The sequence below is a fragment of the Macrosteles quadrilineatus genome, unplaced genomic scaffold (genome assembly GCF_028750875.1).
Source record: "Macrosteles quadrilineatus isolate MER2022 unplaced genomic scaffold, UCM_ALF_1.0 Scaffold_7__1_contigs__length_78375512, whole genome shotgun sequence".
Classification (NCBI taxonomy): Eukaryota; Metazoa; Arthropoda; class Insecta; order Hemiptera; family Cicadellidae; genus Macrosteles; species Macrosteles quadrilineatus.
The window spans coordinates 22,352,197-22,371,973 of record NW_026542600.1 but is presented as its reverse complement, the minus strand read 5'-3'; the positions used below and the strand labels follow the sequence as shown (position 1 = coordinate 22,371,973).

The 19,777-nt window shown below is 33.9% G+C and overlaps 1 protein-coding gene across 2 annotated transcripts; it reads right to left on the bottom strand.

The window, feature by feature from the left end:
* On the bottom strand, window positions 1-15,869 carry LOC128998496 (delta-sarcoglycan-like). Of its 2 annotated transcripts, none has more exons than XM_054424652.1 (7): window positions 15,733-15,869; window positions 5,918-6,083; window positions 4,678-4,888; window positions 3,163-3,285; window positions 2,435-2,501; window positions 2,008-2,131; window positions 1-1,176 (listed from the first exon to the last, which is right to left on the bottom strand). In XM_054424652.1, the coding sequence occupies exons 2-7, from the start codon at window positions 6,077-6,079 to the stop codon at window positions 973-975; spliced, it is 891 nt and encodes a 296-aa protein (XP_054280627.1). In that variant the 5' UTR covers window positions 6,080-6,083; window positions 15,733-15,869; the 3' UTR covers window positions 1-972. The 2 variants fall into 2 exon arrangements, with proteins under 2 accessions (XP_054280627.1, XP_054280628.1); XM_054424653.1 differs by lacking the exon at window positions 15,733-15,869 and adding an exon at window positions 10,567-10,645.
* Between the last annotated feature and the right edge of the window lie 3,908 nt (window positions 15,870-19,777).

Here is a 19,777-nt window from a genome sequence, read left to right as displayed (position 1 = left end):
ATTAACCACTAACAGTCAATAAATAATACAATTTATCTTAGAGTACCAAATATACTACTTGTCAATAGTGTTACTGTCATATAATACTTGTTATCATGTTACTTGTAATGTTTTATGTCCCCTGATGACTATATGATATAACTTTAATCCTCGTCAGGGTTATGTGTGAAGGCATATAATCGTAATACTCAGTAGATCTAAGACTACATTAGAACGACTAACGCAATAAATCAGTACAACATTGGTTCTCATTACAATTTTTTTTATATACAAGAACAAATTGACTTGCCGATGAATTACGATAAATTCGTTTCAATTGCTTAAAATTTAATATCGCCGCACTGTGTTGATTTAAAATACCATTTTCCACCCACTGTGGATTCATTTGTAAAAATTAGTTTATTCAACATGAATAGCGGTCTGGACAGGAGCTTGAGACGCCCAAACAAAAGCTATGGACGGATTGAGGGACCGGTTGGGGTTATTAAAAAGGAATTTCATATCGTCACGGGAGGAAATATGTGTTTGGTAAATAGTTAGAATGGGACTACACAATCCACCTTTATTTGGTGAGTGCTCATACACACCCAACAGAAATCAATGTTATAACAGATAAGTTTGTATCTGGTTTCTCTAGAAAATAAATTGTTGATCAGGAACAAAAATCGTATAATCAACTCATTTCAACGACAGACTTTGATTTAAATAAATTAGGCCTACTTTCAATCTTTTATATACATAAAAACAATTGCAGCTGTAGCACTCTCTGTCTTTATCTCAGTGTTCATTATACTATTGCAGTTAGTTCTCGTACGATACAATTCACCAGTGATAATTCTGATATACACAACGAGCTACGGTCCCTACAATCTGTTATTGGGCTCCTGACTTCACCAACTAGAGACCGATTTTCACGCAGGGCTCTCTCGCCACCGAAGAGTGAGGTAGAATAGCCTATCCTCTCAACCATGCTCAATGACACTGTTTCCCGTCATTGTTGACACTGCATTCTCCATTAGGTTTGGAGATGAAGAGTTTCCCGTTGCTGCACATGCAGACCTGGTACTGCTTGGACCCTGTACTGGACTCCAGGTGGATGTACCTAGAAGGCTGAGGCTGCAGAAGAGGAATGCTCTCCAGGTTGGGGATATAGATTCCAGGCGACTTCAGTTTTATCTGGAAACAAAAAGTTTGAAAATCCTTTCCAAGATTTATGGAAACATTTGTTATATTTCCTTCGTTGATTTTACAATGGTTAAAATAATGTTGTGACTAAGAAAGTGCACAGGCTTTTTCAGCTCATCGATGTTTATTTCCTGGAAGATATTTCTTACATTATTAATTGAAATAATTAAATCATTTATTATCAACTATTTATTTCGATACATGGTTTTATTTTGTGCGTTAATTAAGTTTAACACTGTTTTGCTAGAATTTTTTTATCATCTATCATCTTCCTTTTTTGGAAGACACTGTATTTTTATTTTATTTGAGAAAAATTAAAAACTTCTGATTTTTTCGCAACAATAACAATCTTGCCATTAAAGCCGTATTAACTGGGTTGCATTTTTTGGAACCTCTAACCATTCAAGTTTTCTTAGGTATTCGTAGTGATTTATTTTCTGTAAAATTGTATGTTTTAACAATTTCCTAGCTGTTATAGGCTGAAAAAGCCTTTAACAAATATTTTCCCTTGCATATTTGTATGCAGAGCCATACGTATGCACTCAATAGGGTACCAGATTATCAATATCAGTAGAATACACCAATTATCAAGCAGATGGTGAAGAATAGGTTGTGTTAAAAATTGCTAAACGTATTACTATTAGTCCCAAAAGAAACGTAGCCCTCTTCATACGGAATCTTTTACAATTTTCACTAAAACTATAAGCGTTACAGCTAATTTTCCTCACGCTAAATGCACTGCACTATCATAACGAATATCATCAAATAAAACAAGAGGTAAATAAATAATGAACTACTGTATAACTATCTCAATTTTCTTACTCTTCCATCTACAGATGACAAGTGAAGGTCTGTGAGGCAGGAAGCACTGATATCAGCCCCTCTACTCTCAATAGAAACTCCTGCTGGAGCCATCACATGGAGCCTTCTTGTCGCAGACTCCAGCCTGGCATAGAGTAAGATGTTATTTATTAGAATTCATAAATAAATACATTAAATATATAAATATTGTAGAAAGCATTAAAAGTTTATTTTTAATATCGTAAAATTTAGTTTTACATTTGTTTTAAATTAACTCTTACAAAAGAAGTCTACATTCATTTTCATTTTATTTTAATATTACTTGGATTACTTAAGTGATCTACCTAATGGATCACAGTAAATAGATGTGTGTTTGGCGTACAAAACAATCACTATAAACCTAGGAAAATATGTGTCGCTTTGATTTGTTATTATAATTATTACTTACATTAGTTCAGCTCCTAAACTGGATCTCAGCATTGCAGTCTGAACACTGCCAGAGAAGTGGGCTCCTCCTAGGAATACAAGAATGTTTTCAAATTGATGATACTAAATTGGTACACTCGAAAAGTTGGTAGTACTATGTTAAAATTTGCGTGGATAATATTGGTCACTAGATGCTTCAGAACGGAATTCCGATAAGTTGCGGCGGAATCAAAGTTGACTCATTTATTAATTTGGCCATTTATTGATTTTGTCATTTATCAATTCAAAGTTTGATATATGTTACGTATAACTGAACGTGCTCACACCACATCGATGAAAATATTATTGGTTTTATCCAAGAAATACTTATAACACATAATATAAACATTTGACTTTAAATGCTGAAGTAGACTTCTCAGCCCACCGTAAACTCTCAAGTCTGATTAAATTTATATTTTGTGTTCCATGTTTACGGTGAACAAGTTTTTCTCTTTTGTTTTAGGGTAGATTTAACCATTTGTACTTTACTTAAAGGGAAAGCTATTGCTGTATGTATATTTATCAAGATAGATCGTTTGTTTTGGTTGAAATATGCTTAAAATAAGTTGAAAGACAAGAAGCTAATAGTAATGAACAAAATGCCTTCTATATGAACCATGAACCGGACGAAACTAACCTTAAAATTGGCTTCAGATGATCCATAATTATGACAACATTATGATAAAATATGTTTAATCTATGAATACTAACCCTGAAGCACCCGAAGGTTATCCGTGCCGACGGTCACTTGGCCCGGCTGTGCGGTGAACAGAGTTCTTCCTCTCAGGTCGCTGACACGGAACTGAGATGCTTCGGCCACCAAATATCTTCTGTCTGTCAACCAAACATAGTCCTGACATTATGGCTGGTAAAAAAACAACGGGCCAGCTTAACACCCGACACAACTAAAGTCCGTGAGGTCGGCGAAGGACTCTAAGGGATTACAGCCCTCACACATACACAGACACACCTACACACACACGCATGGGTCACTTGCCGTGGGGTAGGTAGGGCCCTGCTGGTGAGTGCGCGTGCGTTGGTGGTAGGGACGTTAATCCCTCAGAGTCCTTCGTCGACCTCACGGACTATAAGCACTCGATTAATTAAAACATGACAGTATTTTCAATCTAATATTTTTCTATGATATATAAAATAACGTTCCTTTTGTCGTCGTAAATCTACGGGTCTACTAACTACTATTATTACATTACTATTTTCGGAACATGACTACTTCTCTTTCAAATCTCATAAACAGTTTAATTCTACAAAAACATATGGTCACAATTTTTAAATACATTAATAAAGGATAACGTTGAAATCACATTTTTTGCGTGGTAAACAAAACTATTAAGAGCAGACTCCGAGCCGAATACTGTACATATATTTTTATGATGAAGGAAACGAAACTTTAACATAAGCTTAGTGTACTTACTAATACTTATTACGATTTTATGCAAACCGTATAGGCCTAGTAAAATTCATTTTTAATGTAAATTTAAACAGCTTATATAACAATGAAAAGTATTATTTGAAGTTAGATTTTGTGTTTTCATGGTGTGTTTCATTACTATTTGTAATTTTCTAAGATGCCTCGAAGATATCGCACACGCAATGAAAATTAAATAAATACAAAACGCAATACAAATAATAAGGATGATTAGAATGATGATGCAAAAGAAAACTGTAAATTAATTCAAATATATCACGGATCTTGAAGTCACGAAGTGACGCATGCTGCTAGTCAAAAGAAAAATATACACACATGTTTATTTAAACCGTATCCAGCATCTAATGATTTTTTCTCGAATAATAGTAGACTACGTTAAAGTAAGGTTAAATCCTCGTGACTTCTGGTTTGAGGCTTGTTGATTGGTTGATGTAAGAAAACGACGTTTTGTAGACATAACAAGATTTAATATTCAGACCAACGTTCACGCCCTTACTCCTAAGTCAGGAATGAATAGTTCGCATTGTACTATTCTTTAATACCGCATGGAACTGCACCTTTCACTAAGGAGTAGGGTATGATATTGAAGTGCATGAACAATATTCAATCCTTAAGCCATTAGGATATTGTTGGAAAACTGCTGTGGAAGTTCACGCTCTTCATTACGTTAAAATACACGTATACTGTGTTTAAGAACAACAAGTGTCTACTTATATATAATAAAAGTGTTAACATTAACTAAAGGTATCGATATGGGTCTATAATTTACAACGCCTTACTGGTATCTTGTGTCGCACTCCAGAAGTGCAGGGACTGCTCGGGGTGGCCGTTCTGATCAGTGACACTCAAGGTCATATTGTAGTGGGACTCGAAAGACAGAGGTTCCCGAGTCTTGGAGGTTAGTCTAGAAGCTGCCAGGGACGCCAGGACGTAACTGAACTCTCTCAGTCGTACACCGTCCCTGGAGATTTTAAGGTCTCCTAAGCCCCCCTACACACAGGTGGGATAGAATCTTCATCAGTAAAGTACGTAGAATGTAAATTATTGATCCTATTGTTAGTTTGTGGAGGAAAGAGCACAGCAAAAGAATACATTGACAAAAAGGAATGGACGTACAACTAACTCAAGAAAAGAGTTCATAACACTCTAAAGGTTCTTGACACAAGCCAATCTAATTACTCCGCTCCAACAACAATTGTTCTTCAGAAGGAAGAAGAATGAACTAGCTTTTCTCATATCCCTATCACTGTAAAAAGATCGGAGGGTAAAAAGATGATATAAATTAGGAATCTACAGCCATTTTGGGTATTTCTGGGGGCATGTTGATTGTATGGATTTATTTGGGTTTGATATTAATAAAAAAAGCAACAAATAACTTTACAGTAGGGTCTCTCCATCTACATTTAAGTAGTTACTAATTAAGTTTACTTTAAGGTAGGGTTAAAAGCTACAAAATAAAATATTTATATAACCTTACACCTTTATATCAATTCATTCTCCATAAGGGTAACATAGAAGACAGCCTACTTTTGATACCTTACCTTTGTAACATCGGCTTTGAACAATATATCTTCTTTTTCAAGCAGAACTGAGTGATTGAGAACGTTTGATAAACGTTGTTTTGGGCCTCCGGTGGCCGTAAAACAAAAAAGTAAATTGGACCTGGGTATACGACTCACCATGAAGACTATGGCTACTTGAGGGGATCAGTTAGGGCAATGGGATAGTTACGAATAGCAATACTTCACTGCAACCCAGTGGGCAAGAATGTGCATTTTAATGTGTAAATTCAAATAATAAAATGTTATCTTACTGTAGAGAAAAGTAGCCAATGATGAATTTAAAGTAAGAAATTCACAAAAAAAAGCATTTAAAAGTCATATGGAGCTAACAATTTCTTTACCACACATAATATTCATCAAATATTTGTTTAAGTGAGTGTAAGTGCCATTGACGTTTTAGGGAAGAAATGTTGTTTTCAACCCGAGATGCTTTTCCAACGCTACAGCTGCTGCTTACCAAATTGAAGTCAATGGCGCTGATGAGCAGAAATGTGGCCACGAAGGACCCCATGACGACCACCAGAAGCCCCAAGATGAGCACGTAGAGACATCTCTTGCGCCAGCCGTAGATACCGATGTGGGGACTTAAGGGTGGATCACTGTTCTCATTGCAATTCATTGAACTGTAACAACCACAAAACATTGTGGTACATTAGTGTAAGATTTGCGTATGTACCTTTTGTGATTGTTTAACTGGGTGGTGACAATGACTGGTTATTTATAACGCTCAGTATGACAGCTAAAGCTATGCGACAATATGGGGGCGTGTGTCTATTATTTGTCTTTGAATTTGATTTTGGGCGAAAAGCGTGGAAACAATTTCCTTCATCTCATAAAAAAGGTTTTAAGGGTTGTACCACAATTTATTGTTTATTATTATCTCCAATGGTGTAAAAACTAACGAAAAATACTCATCTTGTTATAAAATAGAGTTCTACAGACTTCTTATGATTAATGTTATGTTGTTTATGGTTCTGGTGTATGTATAGTTTGTTCTTGTTATGAACCTTTTTGTACAAAATCATCTCCAACAGCCAAAAATGTAATAAATTGATCAGTCTTGTTTTTAAAATTATCTTTTAAAGCATATTTTGTTTATTCATCTTTTAGTGTGTGCTAAGCAGGAATTGCCATGAGTCAGCAACGATACTGTTGGTGGAGAAAAGAATATTTTTATAATAATATAATAGCTTATTAGAATATACAGTTTAGCCATCCCTGTGCTATTTGTCGTTCTCTTCACAAATTTGCGCAGTGTAAAGAAAACTCACTAACCTTGGTTTTCATATTATCTCTATTCCGTTAGGACCCTGCATTTTCTTAATTAATACATACTATCTGTCAAAGATAACAAATTAACAATTATAATTAATACAAAAACCATGATCTTATTTGATTTCTTGTTGAATTCAGTGTAAACGTAAAATAAGAAATTGTAGTGGTCGTGAAAGAGTTAAATAAAGTGTAAAGTTGATAAAATGTGCAATCTTAACCAAAAGTTCAAAGTTTACATACGATACAAAAGCTCAAAATAGTTTAAATACAAGCATATCATGATACTGTTTTATTCCATTTTGTTATTATTAGGTGTAATAAAATGATGTAATGCGAAAATCAAGTCCGTTTGTTTGAAATTACATATGATAAACTACTCGATGATAAAGTAGTAGTTTAAAAATGTGGCTGCAATGAAATTTATTACTTTTTGGAGAGTGCGAATAATAACGCGGGTTTATTTTAAACTAGGTTGCATTTTGCTGGATCGATTTAAGTTATTTACGTACTACTATCTGATTGTTTACCCATTCTTTGAAGGTATATCCAACATACAATAAAATAGACATGAAATCCTTAACCATTCATTAAATCAATTAAATGTTTCAAGAGTTAAATAATAAAACTATACAACAAGAATTCTTTTCAGTATTTCTAAAATGTTTCCACGAAATAGAAACAACCAGAACACAATCTGGTGAATAACAATTAATTTATTTCTGACTATTGCCTAACAATTTTTACTTAACTGATAGCGGATGGAGTGTTACTAGCCCAAGACCAATGACTTGAGTATCGTTGGACTAAGATTAACACTGCCACCATTACAATTGTTATAATTTAATTTGTGTAAATAAAAAATATCGATCAAAAATATCACTATTACTGAGCAGTAAGATCATAGTAGTGAGTTGATCATAGTATGATGACTCAAGTGCTTAATGTAACATATCATCTACTCTTTTGGATAAAATTACTTATTTCATGGCATTTAAATATTATAAGCTATTTTATAATAGGTTTTTCACCATCAACGAAGGCCTGTAGAATGCAATTAATATTATGGTATTTGGTATTGATTTATAATCTTCCGTAAAAATGATAACTTACAATGGATAAATATGTGCCCGAAATATGATAATGATTTAAATCTAGCCGGAGGCCGGAAAATATAAATATATATAGGAACATGGAAAAAGAAGTTGACAAAAATATAACCTAGGAATAAAAAAACTTGTTACCCTCTATATATAAAGAAATCTTGTGATCTATAATGGAATTCAATTTAACCAGTCTATACAAATAGTTTGTTGATTTGACCCCCCTTATAAATGTAAAATAGATTAACATTGTTTATGTCTTTAGTTGAAAGATGTTGAAATAATGTTCTACTCTTTTCAAAATGTATTCATTTTATGTTTTAAGCTTAATTTAATTTCTTGTGGCTTCAAATGAAACAAATCCTCAGTTAAATTCAATTCAATAGTTCAATAGTTTGAATCTATAACATTTCACGTGCACTTTGGTGGGAAAATATTTCAGTTAATTGAAACTATTAGAAACTGTAACAAAAACTGGTAGTTTAACTGTTTTAATTGGTTATTTGTGTATGGTTTAAAAAAATTCAGGGTCAAATTGTTCACTGTTGCAATTTTTATGTTCATAAGATTTAGGTTTAACTGAGAAATAAATGTGTGCTGAAATTTCACTAGGTAAAATATGATGTATAACTTTTTAAGACGTGCAAAAAACAATTCAAAATATCAAAAATATGCTAATTATCAATTTTAATTTGTTTCCTTTAAACGTTGAAAAGGTCGTTTCATTAAATTCAACATGTTATATGCTTCGCTGAAATTTTAATGAAAAATGTAACAATATGAAAATCTTGTTTGGGTATGGCAAAAGTTATCTACTGTGATATTAACTTTTTTAAGATTTATTTTTTCCAGAAGTGACATTCACGTCAACAATTTTGAAATTGAATTTTAGAATAGAAAATACATAAAATCACAAAAATGATAAAATTAAAAATTAAATTGCATAAACCATAACATTGAAAAAGAATGAAGAATTTAAAAACCCAAATAAATAGAAAAAAGTTTTATTTTTTATTAAAAACTCACGTTGTGCGTAACGTATGTATCTGAACGTAGATTAATTCAACCACAACGGTTTTTTCTCTGTCAATAGCATTATAAATTTCAGAAAGTTGTCATAAAAAAACGTAAAAACTGCAGTTGTATATAAAACAACAAAATTAAATGTTTTTAAATATTAGTCCATTGTACTGTTGTTCCGCAAACCTCGAAAATATTGCAATATGGAAACGATCGAAGTAGCTTCGAAAACTAAAAAAATCTTATCGAAACGGAGACCCAAAAATTCTAACCGTATGACGCCATTACACCTGGAAAAATCTACAATTATATACTGTTGGTAGACCGTCCCTGAAAATGTGACTTAAAATTTTAATTCCATATAACGATAATTAAAAATATCCGAATTTGCTTCTCATAAAGAAGCACCAATAATATAAAAGTAAGCTATTCCAGGATACTGATTCCTGAGCCATGTATGTGTGAGCGTGACTACTGTGCCATTGTGTTTATAATTCCCGAGTTATGTTTGGTTCCGTAGCCAGTTTGGCTAATTCCAGCGTGCCCAGTATAGCTCACAGCTGGCGCTACCCGCCTTTACACACGGACGTGGGTAAACAAAACAAACCACGAATTCAAACACAACAATATTTAGATTATTATTACTACCATATTACCAGTTTAGTAAAACGTAAATTAGCATACGTTTACCTAAAAAAAAACTAAATTATTAATAATGAAGTGAGATAACTTGTGGAAATTTTGTACAAGCTAAGACCATCTGTCAATATATTAAAATTATGGATCGTTCAATAAAATCATAATGATTAAGAACAGTGGGGCCCAGTTTTAAACCGTCAAAAACCTACTGACTGTTTTTAAAGAGGAGCCGTCAAAGTTCTGATCGTAAGGCGAGTACTATAACCAGACAGCTAACTATTTTACTATTAAAATAAATTATGTATTAAAAAAATTAAAAATGTATTGTCCTATGACTTTTAATGGAAGACGGTCTTCGATACAGAGCTATTTTTCCTCGACCCAAAAATTTGTATTAATTTGTTCTAATTAATTAATTTGTTAATTAATTTGTTGTTAATTTGTTTGTAAAAATAGAATTTCATCACATTGAAATGTAAAATTACTTATTTCATGTTAATTCATAAATTTAATTATTAGTATAAATTCTATCCCTTTTTATGCCCTAGACTTTCTTATTTAAGACTTTATTTTTTATTACTTCCATTACTTTTGATTTTTTAAATATAATGAATTAAAATGTATGTGTATTTTTATATAGAAACGTATAATAACAGTACATGGTAGGATACTATTTTGTCCTACCACGTATGGGGCTATAATTAAGTCTTGATAGTTTTCATAATAAACAAACATTTTGTATACATTTATACACCTCGGTCAATTGTCTATAAATCACAATAATATTTTAATATAAACAATTTAATTTAAGAACCACGTATATTATTGTACCAGAAGTAGAGATTATGTTATAGTTCCCATCATAAATTAGTCATTTTCAACACTACATGTAGTACCTATTATCTACAAAACTACATCTTAACATTTTAAAATCCATTAATTATATGTATTTGATTTTTTTCCTTCTAAACAATAAAAATGTGTACTTTTTACTAAATTACTAATTAATCACAACAATTCTTCCGACACTGAATCTGTTTAATTAGTTGTAAAATTAAATCAAAATACTTACATATGATAATATTTAGCTTCAAGAACGCGAAAAACGTAAATATGAAAGAATGGGTGACGTGAACTAATGGTCTATGAGGGCGGCGGGCCTACACTGGCCGGGGCGGCGGCGGGCGGGCGAGGGCGGCCGTGGCGCATGTCAGAGAGTTAGAGAACTGGCGATTCTGCCACCCGTAGCAGCACTGTACAGACCATAGTGCTTCACTATACTTATACTACTAAATTATATAAATCTTAGTCGCTATTAAAATTGAGAGGCTAATTAAAGCAATACCGTGGTAGTTTATGTAGTTGGACATTTGCTTTTGTTTAAATCGGGACTCTTTTGTAGCACGTTCCCGGTCAGTATTAAAGGTGTTTACTTGATAAATGAATAAAGTTAATAATAACTTAATTTAAAAGTGAGTTTTACATCAAACTTTTTTTTAAACTTAATCAATCGAAAAATAAAATCCAACCTAGCCTATTAACACACTACTATTCTGTTGTGTATTGATAAACTAGATAAATGTAATAGTATTGATATTTTCTCTGACAACATCAACAATTTCAAATTAAAATTAAAAACAGTATTAATTAGAATCAGTAAATATTAATCTATTTCTTGATTCATTGTTGTATTTATTTTTACAATTCAGAATTTATATAATTATATTATTTATCATTGTAAATCGTTTTTTAATATTATTTATACATTGTTCTTATAGTTATTGATAGTTTTGTTATTTACGTTAATACTTTCTTCTAACCTCAAGCCTGACTTTGGGAAGTGAAGCCTGTGGTCAGAGCGATTATTACGTAGGTCGTAGACAGATATCCCACGAGTAATAAAGCTTTCGCTGATGTACGGAGGCTCTCCTAGCTTAATCACTTGCAGACTCAGAAAGTGGTCATCTTTGTGCATATTTGATACATTATGAGAATCTTTTCAGGTTTCAGGACAGCTAAATTCAGAGAAAATCAAAAGTTATAAATTTTTACATCATGGAAGATTAAATTTTGTTATAAGTTATCAATGTCGAAAACGGCTACTTGACACGGCATAACGGGGCTATCAGGTCGTTTTCCATTTGCTTAGCATATTGACTCTAAAATATTGTTAGGAAACGTGTTTTAAAATAGTTACAACTCTTATAAAAACTTATGTTTGTAAACTGCAAAAAATTTATTTTTCAATCTTAAAATTGCTGTAATATGAAGATTAAATCAAATTGTTTTTAAATTTTTAAAAACTAATGTAATACAGCTTTTGAAAATTTTTTACAATTTTTTTGCTCATTGGGATTGCTCAAATCTATCATACCTAAGATAACTATATAGTTTAAGCTATAACTATATCAGCTAGTAAATTGTTTATAACATCGTTGGTTAATTAATTCCCAAACTGATGCCCCAAAACTGCCGTAACTACAAAGGAATTTTAACTTTTTGATGGTGGCAGGCTAATGAAGTAGTATAGCTACCTCTTACTTGTATGAGTGAGCATAGAAATCAATATCCATCCTTTATTTTCTTCTCTCTATATAACATACACGGGTTTTTTACCCTAAACCTATGGCGATCTTCACTTTTGGCACCTAAACCACTAGACCTAAAGGAGTTTGTGTTTGTTCTGATGTATTGTCTCCAAACATAATTAAATTGAGCAGGTCTAGTGGTAGAGTGCGGGACTTCGGTACCCGAGGTCCAGGGTTCAAATCCCGCCAATCACCAATGGAGTTTATCTAAGTAATAATGCCGCGACCCTCTAGGACTAACCTGAAGTATTTTGTAATGAGTAAAAAAGTTGCGTTCTAGAACCTAGCGTAACGCAAAAATCCTTGTCACAAAAATTGATGTGAGAGAATGTAAAATTTGCAAATGATTAAATTTGTCATTTTACAAGAATATTGAGCGTTACTTCACTTCGACGGTTATTTCAAAAGCAAATACATCATTTATGAGTATCAGACCAGTTTATGAAGATAGAAATAATAAAGCCACACGTACAAGAAATAAAATGAGAGAGTGTCGTTAAAATTAGAGGCCCTAACCATCCCCGATTTAACGACGTCAGTTACGATCCTGGTGGAACCCCTCCACCCCGATCGTAGAGGTTGACTTTGTATTTTCTTAGTTAAAAGCTCATGGATCTTACGTTTATTTATAAAATTGGTACTTACGTATTATACGGAGGCCACTTATTTTACAGCGCGCTGCGGCGGTTAGGTTAGGTTGGGTTATCATAAGTTTTTATGACTCATCTCGTATAGTTCGATTCATAACGAAACTAGGAAAGTTCTACAAACATATTTATGATAACCCAACTTAACCCAACCGCCGCAGCGCGCTGTAAAATAAGTGGCCTCCGTATGATACGTAAGTACCATAAAATTATATGACACAGCTCATATTTGTATTTTCAACTTCGATCTTTAATTTTTGTTAAGTTTAGAAAAATGATAAATAACGTGGATTATTCTCGTTTGGCTTGCCCGGAAAACACTATTTGAGCTATAGTATCGTGTTCTTAGATTTTAGAGTTATAACTAATCATGCCTAGTTATATAGTTGCTTTGAGCTAATACTTGAAAAATAATAAAAAATAATTTGTGTGTTATATTCTTGAATACATTTTACTTTATCATCAACAGAAACAAATGACGCCATAGCCCGAATCTTATACTAAAAACCGTATCAGCTGGTTTTGAAGTTTTTTGACACTTCCATTTTAATATTAATACAAACTTGATTACTTAGTGGCCATTGACGTCATATGTTGGTTTATGATCCATACCGCTTCTGTTCTAATATTCGTGACATAAGGTATAAAAAAATTTTCACATCATAATTTTGCTCTGCTATGTACCAACAGCAAGGGGTATTTTATCGGTAAAGTTGTAAATTATAACGTCTGGGATGCTAAGTACATTAGGGACTTTCGCAGTTCGTAATCGAAACATACGACGCCATAGAGGAATAATTTGGTGAGAATTCAATTCTCTCTGTGCAATTTAGTTGTTCGCTCATTCGATACAGAAATGTTGTGACGTATAAGATTTACTAATGAAAAATACAAGGATTATGACCTAAGGTTAAATAAACAAGGATATATTTGTCGACAGAAGTAAGAAGTTCTTAAATAAAATAATGATTTGTTCCCGTTGGATTATCCTATTTCCACCTCCTTTGGACCTAGAAATAATTTTCGTTTTATTATGTCTGGAATTTTAACTAGAGTTTAAGATGGTTGGGAAGAAACTATTTTTTTAAGGGGTGATATGGATGAGTAACTTCCATCTCAAACATATTCGGTCATTTGTTAAGGCGCCACTGCAAACTCGCGTTAACGTGATAATCTCACCAAGTATTTAAAAATTAAATACCCAGTAATTTAGCGTATGTTTGAACCTAGGCTACCTTGATACCGAGTTAATTTGTACACCAGGACAAAAATATATTACGAAAAATCTTTAAGGGCTACGATTTTAGTAGACCGTTGAATCTTTGCTGAAGGGAATGATTACAATGAATACAATGAAACTTTGCTGTAGGGAGGCTCATTAAATTATCTACTTTAACATTCGCCATTGCAGTAAACTAAAATACCTTATCTAGTGTTGTCCATGCTTTGAAGTCCAGTTCAACACATGTCTTAATTTTAAATACTATATCTAAAATACAAGAAATGTTCTAAAGTTGCCATTTAAATTATTTCTTCTAGTATCTTTTTTGTAATAATTGTTATAAGCTCCTTAATAATTTTATCATATTTAATGTTCACTATCCTATCCATATGATCTGTAAAATACTATCTAAGTGTGATAATAAAACTCCATAACAAACTAAAATTGTATTAACTATTTACACTTTGCAGAACACGATTTGTAAATGTCACTTTGTATATGCTAAGATATGTAGAACACAACAATAATGCAAGCATGTGTGGGATGAAATTAGATCAGACATGGAGATTTACATGCTTTTGAACTTTCAGACCTTTCAACTTTGAAAATCCTACAACACCAAGAAAATTGAAAATATAATTTCTTTTGATATTGTTAAAATGTTACAAAGACAAAATAAGTTATAATGTAATAATACAAAAATGATGACGTGGGGATGTAACCTGTTTAAAGGTTAATTTATATTAACTATTTACTGAATTACAATTATGCAATAATGGTGATTTTTTTTTACCACAAACAATTGGTTTACTTTATCAATCAATCTTTTACATTAGCAAGAGTCGGTTGAATTAGTATGCGGGAAACATATAAAACGAGAAAAATAAAAATAAAATATAATCTTGTCGGCACTAAAATCCCAGAAACCGTTATTTTCGTAACAATCGGTAGAAGCCGTGGCAGATGGTAGTGTTTATAAAAATAGCCCTTCCCTCCGGTGATATAATTCCGATTCCGTATCGTCGCTGTGAGCTATGATGGCCATACTGGGTTACTAACATATTGTATGGTTCAAATACGTAATCGTAGAGTATTTTACAGGAAAATATTATACAGTAAATTAAAGTTGAACTAGGAGCCTTGAGGAAAAGCCATAAACGTTTTACAGTTTTCGACGACGCGCGGTACTTTTGACACTCGTATTATTGAAAACACATAGCCTTTGTGGCATAAAAGAAGACTAGCATATGACCTTTTTTCACGCAAAAAACAATTAACAATTAAACAAACAAATTAACACCATGACCAATGCTCGGTCCCCTGGTACTAAACAAATAAACGGAGTACGTTGAATTAACCAATGCATGTGTGTATAGTTGTTTGTGTGGGTGTGCTTGTATACTTTATTTTGTGAATTGGAGTATATGAGGGCCGTAGTGAATGGGCTGTTTAGGGTTGGTGTTGGTGCGCTGCGTCGCACTTGGTGTAGTGTGACGGCAATAGTTCCATGGCCGTGTTGCGTGCGGTTCCCCTGATATTCGCGGGCGTTGCTTTGTGCCGCGGTGGCTAAAAGGCGTGTCTGTGCGGGGGCGGAATGAGTGGCTTGGTCGGCCTCCACTTACTACGTGTTAGGAGTTAGGACTAAAAGCCACTCATATGCAGCCGTAATGAAGCTACCAAGATACGTTTCCTGTCATAAATATCATTAAATAATATTATTATTGGTAGAATTTAGATAAGCGTGAATTAACGAATACATACATTATACATCATCTACATACCTTGATTCCTATATAAATCTCGGAGAAATCGCTCAACATAGGATACCCCTGCCACATACAATGCTGCGAGCACGAAACAAGTTATTGAACAACCGAAAACCAAAAATACTAGCAGTAACAAACGAATAGCAGTTTGACACGCGTCCATTGCACCAAATGACAGTCAGTGCCTAGCTCAACAATGATAACAAGCCCACACTTTCATATCAACCGGAAGATGATAGATGTATCATATGCCTACAACACTTATACTGACACAAAAAGGACTCTCCAGTGCCATTTTTAATATCCAAATCTCCCAAATTAGCTTAATCCTATATGGCGACTACCGCTAATACTGTACCGCAATATTAAATCCAACCATCATTAGCATTAGATAATTCATATTTCAGTTTTTTAAGATTTAAGGGAAATACACAAATTTATGGGTACAGTAGTTGCATCTCTTAGTCCAGTCAATGAAAAAAATAAAACGCCCTTTTTCAAACCTAAATGGTGGATAACTGGATTTTGTATATGTGATAGCATAGATTAAACATACTCCCGTATGTTTTATCTATTGTGATAGATCCACATGGAGTGGTTTATTTTGCCAAAAGTCCCCACTTCTACACCTTGAGCTTTCCCCCACCTCCAAACCTAGAAATTGCAGTCTTATACTTAATTGATCATAAGTGAAATACTATATACACTATTGTGTTGCAATTTGTTTTGTTTTATTTCTGATTAGCTTTCCTACAACTTTTGTATTCAACATGTCTTTCTGTATTTAGGGAGATATAAAATTTTATAAACTTAATTAAAGCTTTGTTTCAGAGTACACAAATTTGTTTTCTCAATATATAATATACCATTCTATATAGAAATAATACGAAAATATGGTTCATATAAAAGTTTTAGTAGCCTACGTTCTTAAAGGTTTACAAATATGTTATTTTTTAGTCATCTAGGTGAACTGGTAAATAGCTGGGCGTCGGAAAAGAGAGCGCGTGCGGGCTAGTTGAACACCTCTGCGCTGCGTCATCGCATGTACCCCAGTCAATAAATGCACAAACTGCATTTTTTCGTAGCTAAATAGTGGAAAGCTGGATTTTATATATGTGATAGAACCACTTAAGACGTTTATTTTCAATAAGATCCCGACTGTCCCCCTTGATCTTTGCCCCCACCCCTTCCAAACCTGGAAATTGCAGTCGTTCACTTTATTGGATATAATTCAAATTCTATGCATGCCATCGTATTGAAATTTTATTTGTTTTATTTATAATTAGTTTATCTACCACTTTTGTACTCAAGGTAGGCCTATTCTTCTAAGAATTATTTTCAAAGAGTTATAACATGTAAACTTTGGTAATGTTTATGTTTAGACCACAATTTTGTTTTACCCTCTATACATTTTTTACAAATAAAATACGCAAAATGTTTCAAACAAAAGTTTTAGTATGTTTCTTAAGGCTTATAAATATACATTTGGTTAGTCGTAATGTACATTTGGGCTCCTCATAAACAGTTATCTATAGCTTGATCAAATTAACAACTTCAGAAACTGGAGGTCTATCAGCACCTTGAATTATTGATGATTACCCATGTTTTTAGCTTGGACCATACCTCTATTTCTCAACATCCTGGCTAGGAGTGGTATTTTCTCTCATGATGTTCTGTATTGTTCTTGGATAGGCATCTGTTTTTCTTTTATTTCTTAGCCTGGAAGGGGTGTCCTTCCATGGATTGATTTGCAGAACCATAGGGAAACTAGTTTTATTCTGGTGTTTACATTGTTGGGGTGCACTTGCAGACTAGGTATTTTCAGGACATGCTTGGTCTGCACTATCTTATGGCTAGGTTTCGTCCGTCTCCAATGGGAGTCAAATTTCTGGGCTTGTTTCCTTTCCCATTTTTTGGTCTCATATCTGTCTAGAGCTGTCCTGCAATGGGCTCATCTGACTTGTCTTGTCTTTGGCCCCAAGTCAGTTCTGGTGGTTACTGGATCCACTACCAGGAATGACCTCCCAGTCAAGATCTGCCATGTTCAGTAAAAGCAGGGTCACCTCTGGCAGGACGTTGCTCTTCGCCACACAGCATTGCTTCTAGTGAGGCACTGCATCACAGACTGTCTTGAGATAGCGTCATCTAGGTGGGGCCAGGACCTTGCCTCTCAGCCTCTCTTTGAAGGGCAGTGAGAGGTAATTAAAGTCAGGTCAACCCCGTACAAAGACAACCCCTACAAACGACCTTCCCCTCACCCTTCCCAAATAATGATTTGAAATAAGCCAAGTACAAACCATGATTTGACAATGGAGAGCCAAATAAGGCAGGAACCGTCTTTAACAAGAATGCAAACTGACTCTTCAACTTATAGCAGTGCGTCACATACTTCCTTGGCAACTCAAATAACAGCTCTTCTCCCACAGCTGAGTACCAAGAGGTTGTGAAACTCCAAAGATAGGAGAAAAAGATACCTTCTACTCCATGTACAAAAGAAGTCTTGCATACCAAATATACCGAAAACCAAGCGACAAACCCCAAAGAAAAAGTTTCACCAAAGAGAAACAGAGAAAAATAATGAGGTCAATGTATCTAACCAAATTCTCAGAGAATTTTTGACGGATATGGAAATTATCTCCTATGAAAACAATACCTTTACTTGGCCTTTCCTCCTTTGTGAACATATCAACAACCCAATATCAAAGAACCTAAGGCCAAAAAAGAAGACAAAAGTGCAATGAAGTGGATCTTGAGACCAAGAAATTTTAAAAATAGGGGCAAACACTAAAGTTTCACACAGAGTAATGAAAACGCCATACACTAGATAAAGTCTCTAGCAACATCCCTGATGGAAAGAACTTAGCGAAACATGCCTAGTACTCTTACCCTCAAAGCATATTGCATCTCTACTCAAGGGGTATCCTTGGGAGTCTTGACTCTTTTATATGACCCTGCCGGTAAGCACCACCAGTCAGGAATGCACCCTAAGCCATGTTGAGCCCCAACACCTATTTTGAAGCCAAATGACCGGCCTCTGAAGACCAATAATCCGATGGAAGGGGTATGTAGAGACCCCCTCCAAAAGTGTAGAATGTCACCAATTGTCCGAAAAGAGAGCTAGCCAACTTTTGTCAGAAAAACTGGCTGCATTGAGATTTAATAGAAGCTGCTGCAACATGATAAACAGGCCACCAATACTTAAATTTAAAATTTTCGGGAATTTTCTCTGTAACCAATAAATGTACAATAATGCTTCAACATACTTAATTATTTGTGTTTTTAAGTTTTACAAAGTGATCTGACAATGAATTGCAGACTTGTAAATTTGGCGGTTCAAAAATGGGGGAAATCACTTTTTTACCCAATAAACCACCTCTTTTTAAAACCCCGTTCCCATAGTCTGATCTTGCTGAAATGACATCTCTTTAACCGGACAATTCTTATCAGCACATCGGTGGGCGGTACTGAAACGACCGTTCTCGTGGGAAAGATTTGAGACAAGTGATCATGTGTCTAAATACAATGCTCTCCTAAATTTAAGTCAAATACGCATTTAAACGGTCCGTTTTTATGAGTTTTTGGGGACGTTGGTTTAACCGGAAAACTCGTTATCCGGACTGGCCTCGGTCGTGAGAAGTCCGGATAAGAAGGAGTCTACTGTATTTAGGAACAATAAATGAACCTTCTTTGGATCATGGTTTGAATGAGTATCAGTCAGTAATGGAATCCTGAAATACCACGAGGAATTCAGAATGGGCACAGGTCAAAAGGTAAGATAAGGAAAAAAGCTGAATCCAGGAAGTTATTTACAAATCAAGGCTTGCAAATTGATATTAAAACTAGCTTAATTACATTCAATATTTGTACAATCACAAGATACATTCATATTACTTTGATGAACCATTGAGCGGAAAAAAAACTCATAAAATACAACATAAAACTTTACAAAATGTTACATTAAGAACTTTTACCTGTGATGGGCACATGTTTTTCTTTTCTTTCTAAAGTAATAATAGAAGGATTTAGAATAGGAGAATTAATTAACAAAATCTATGAAGAT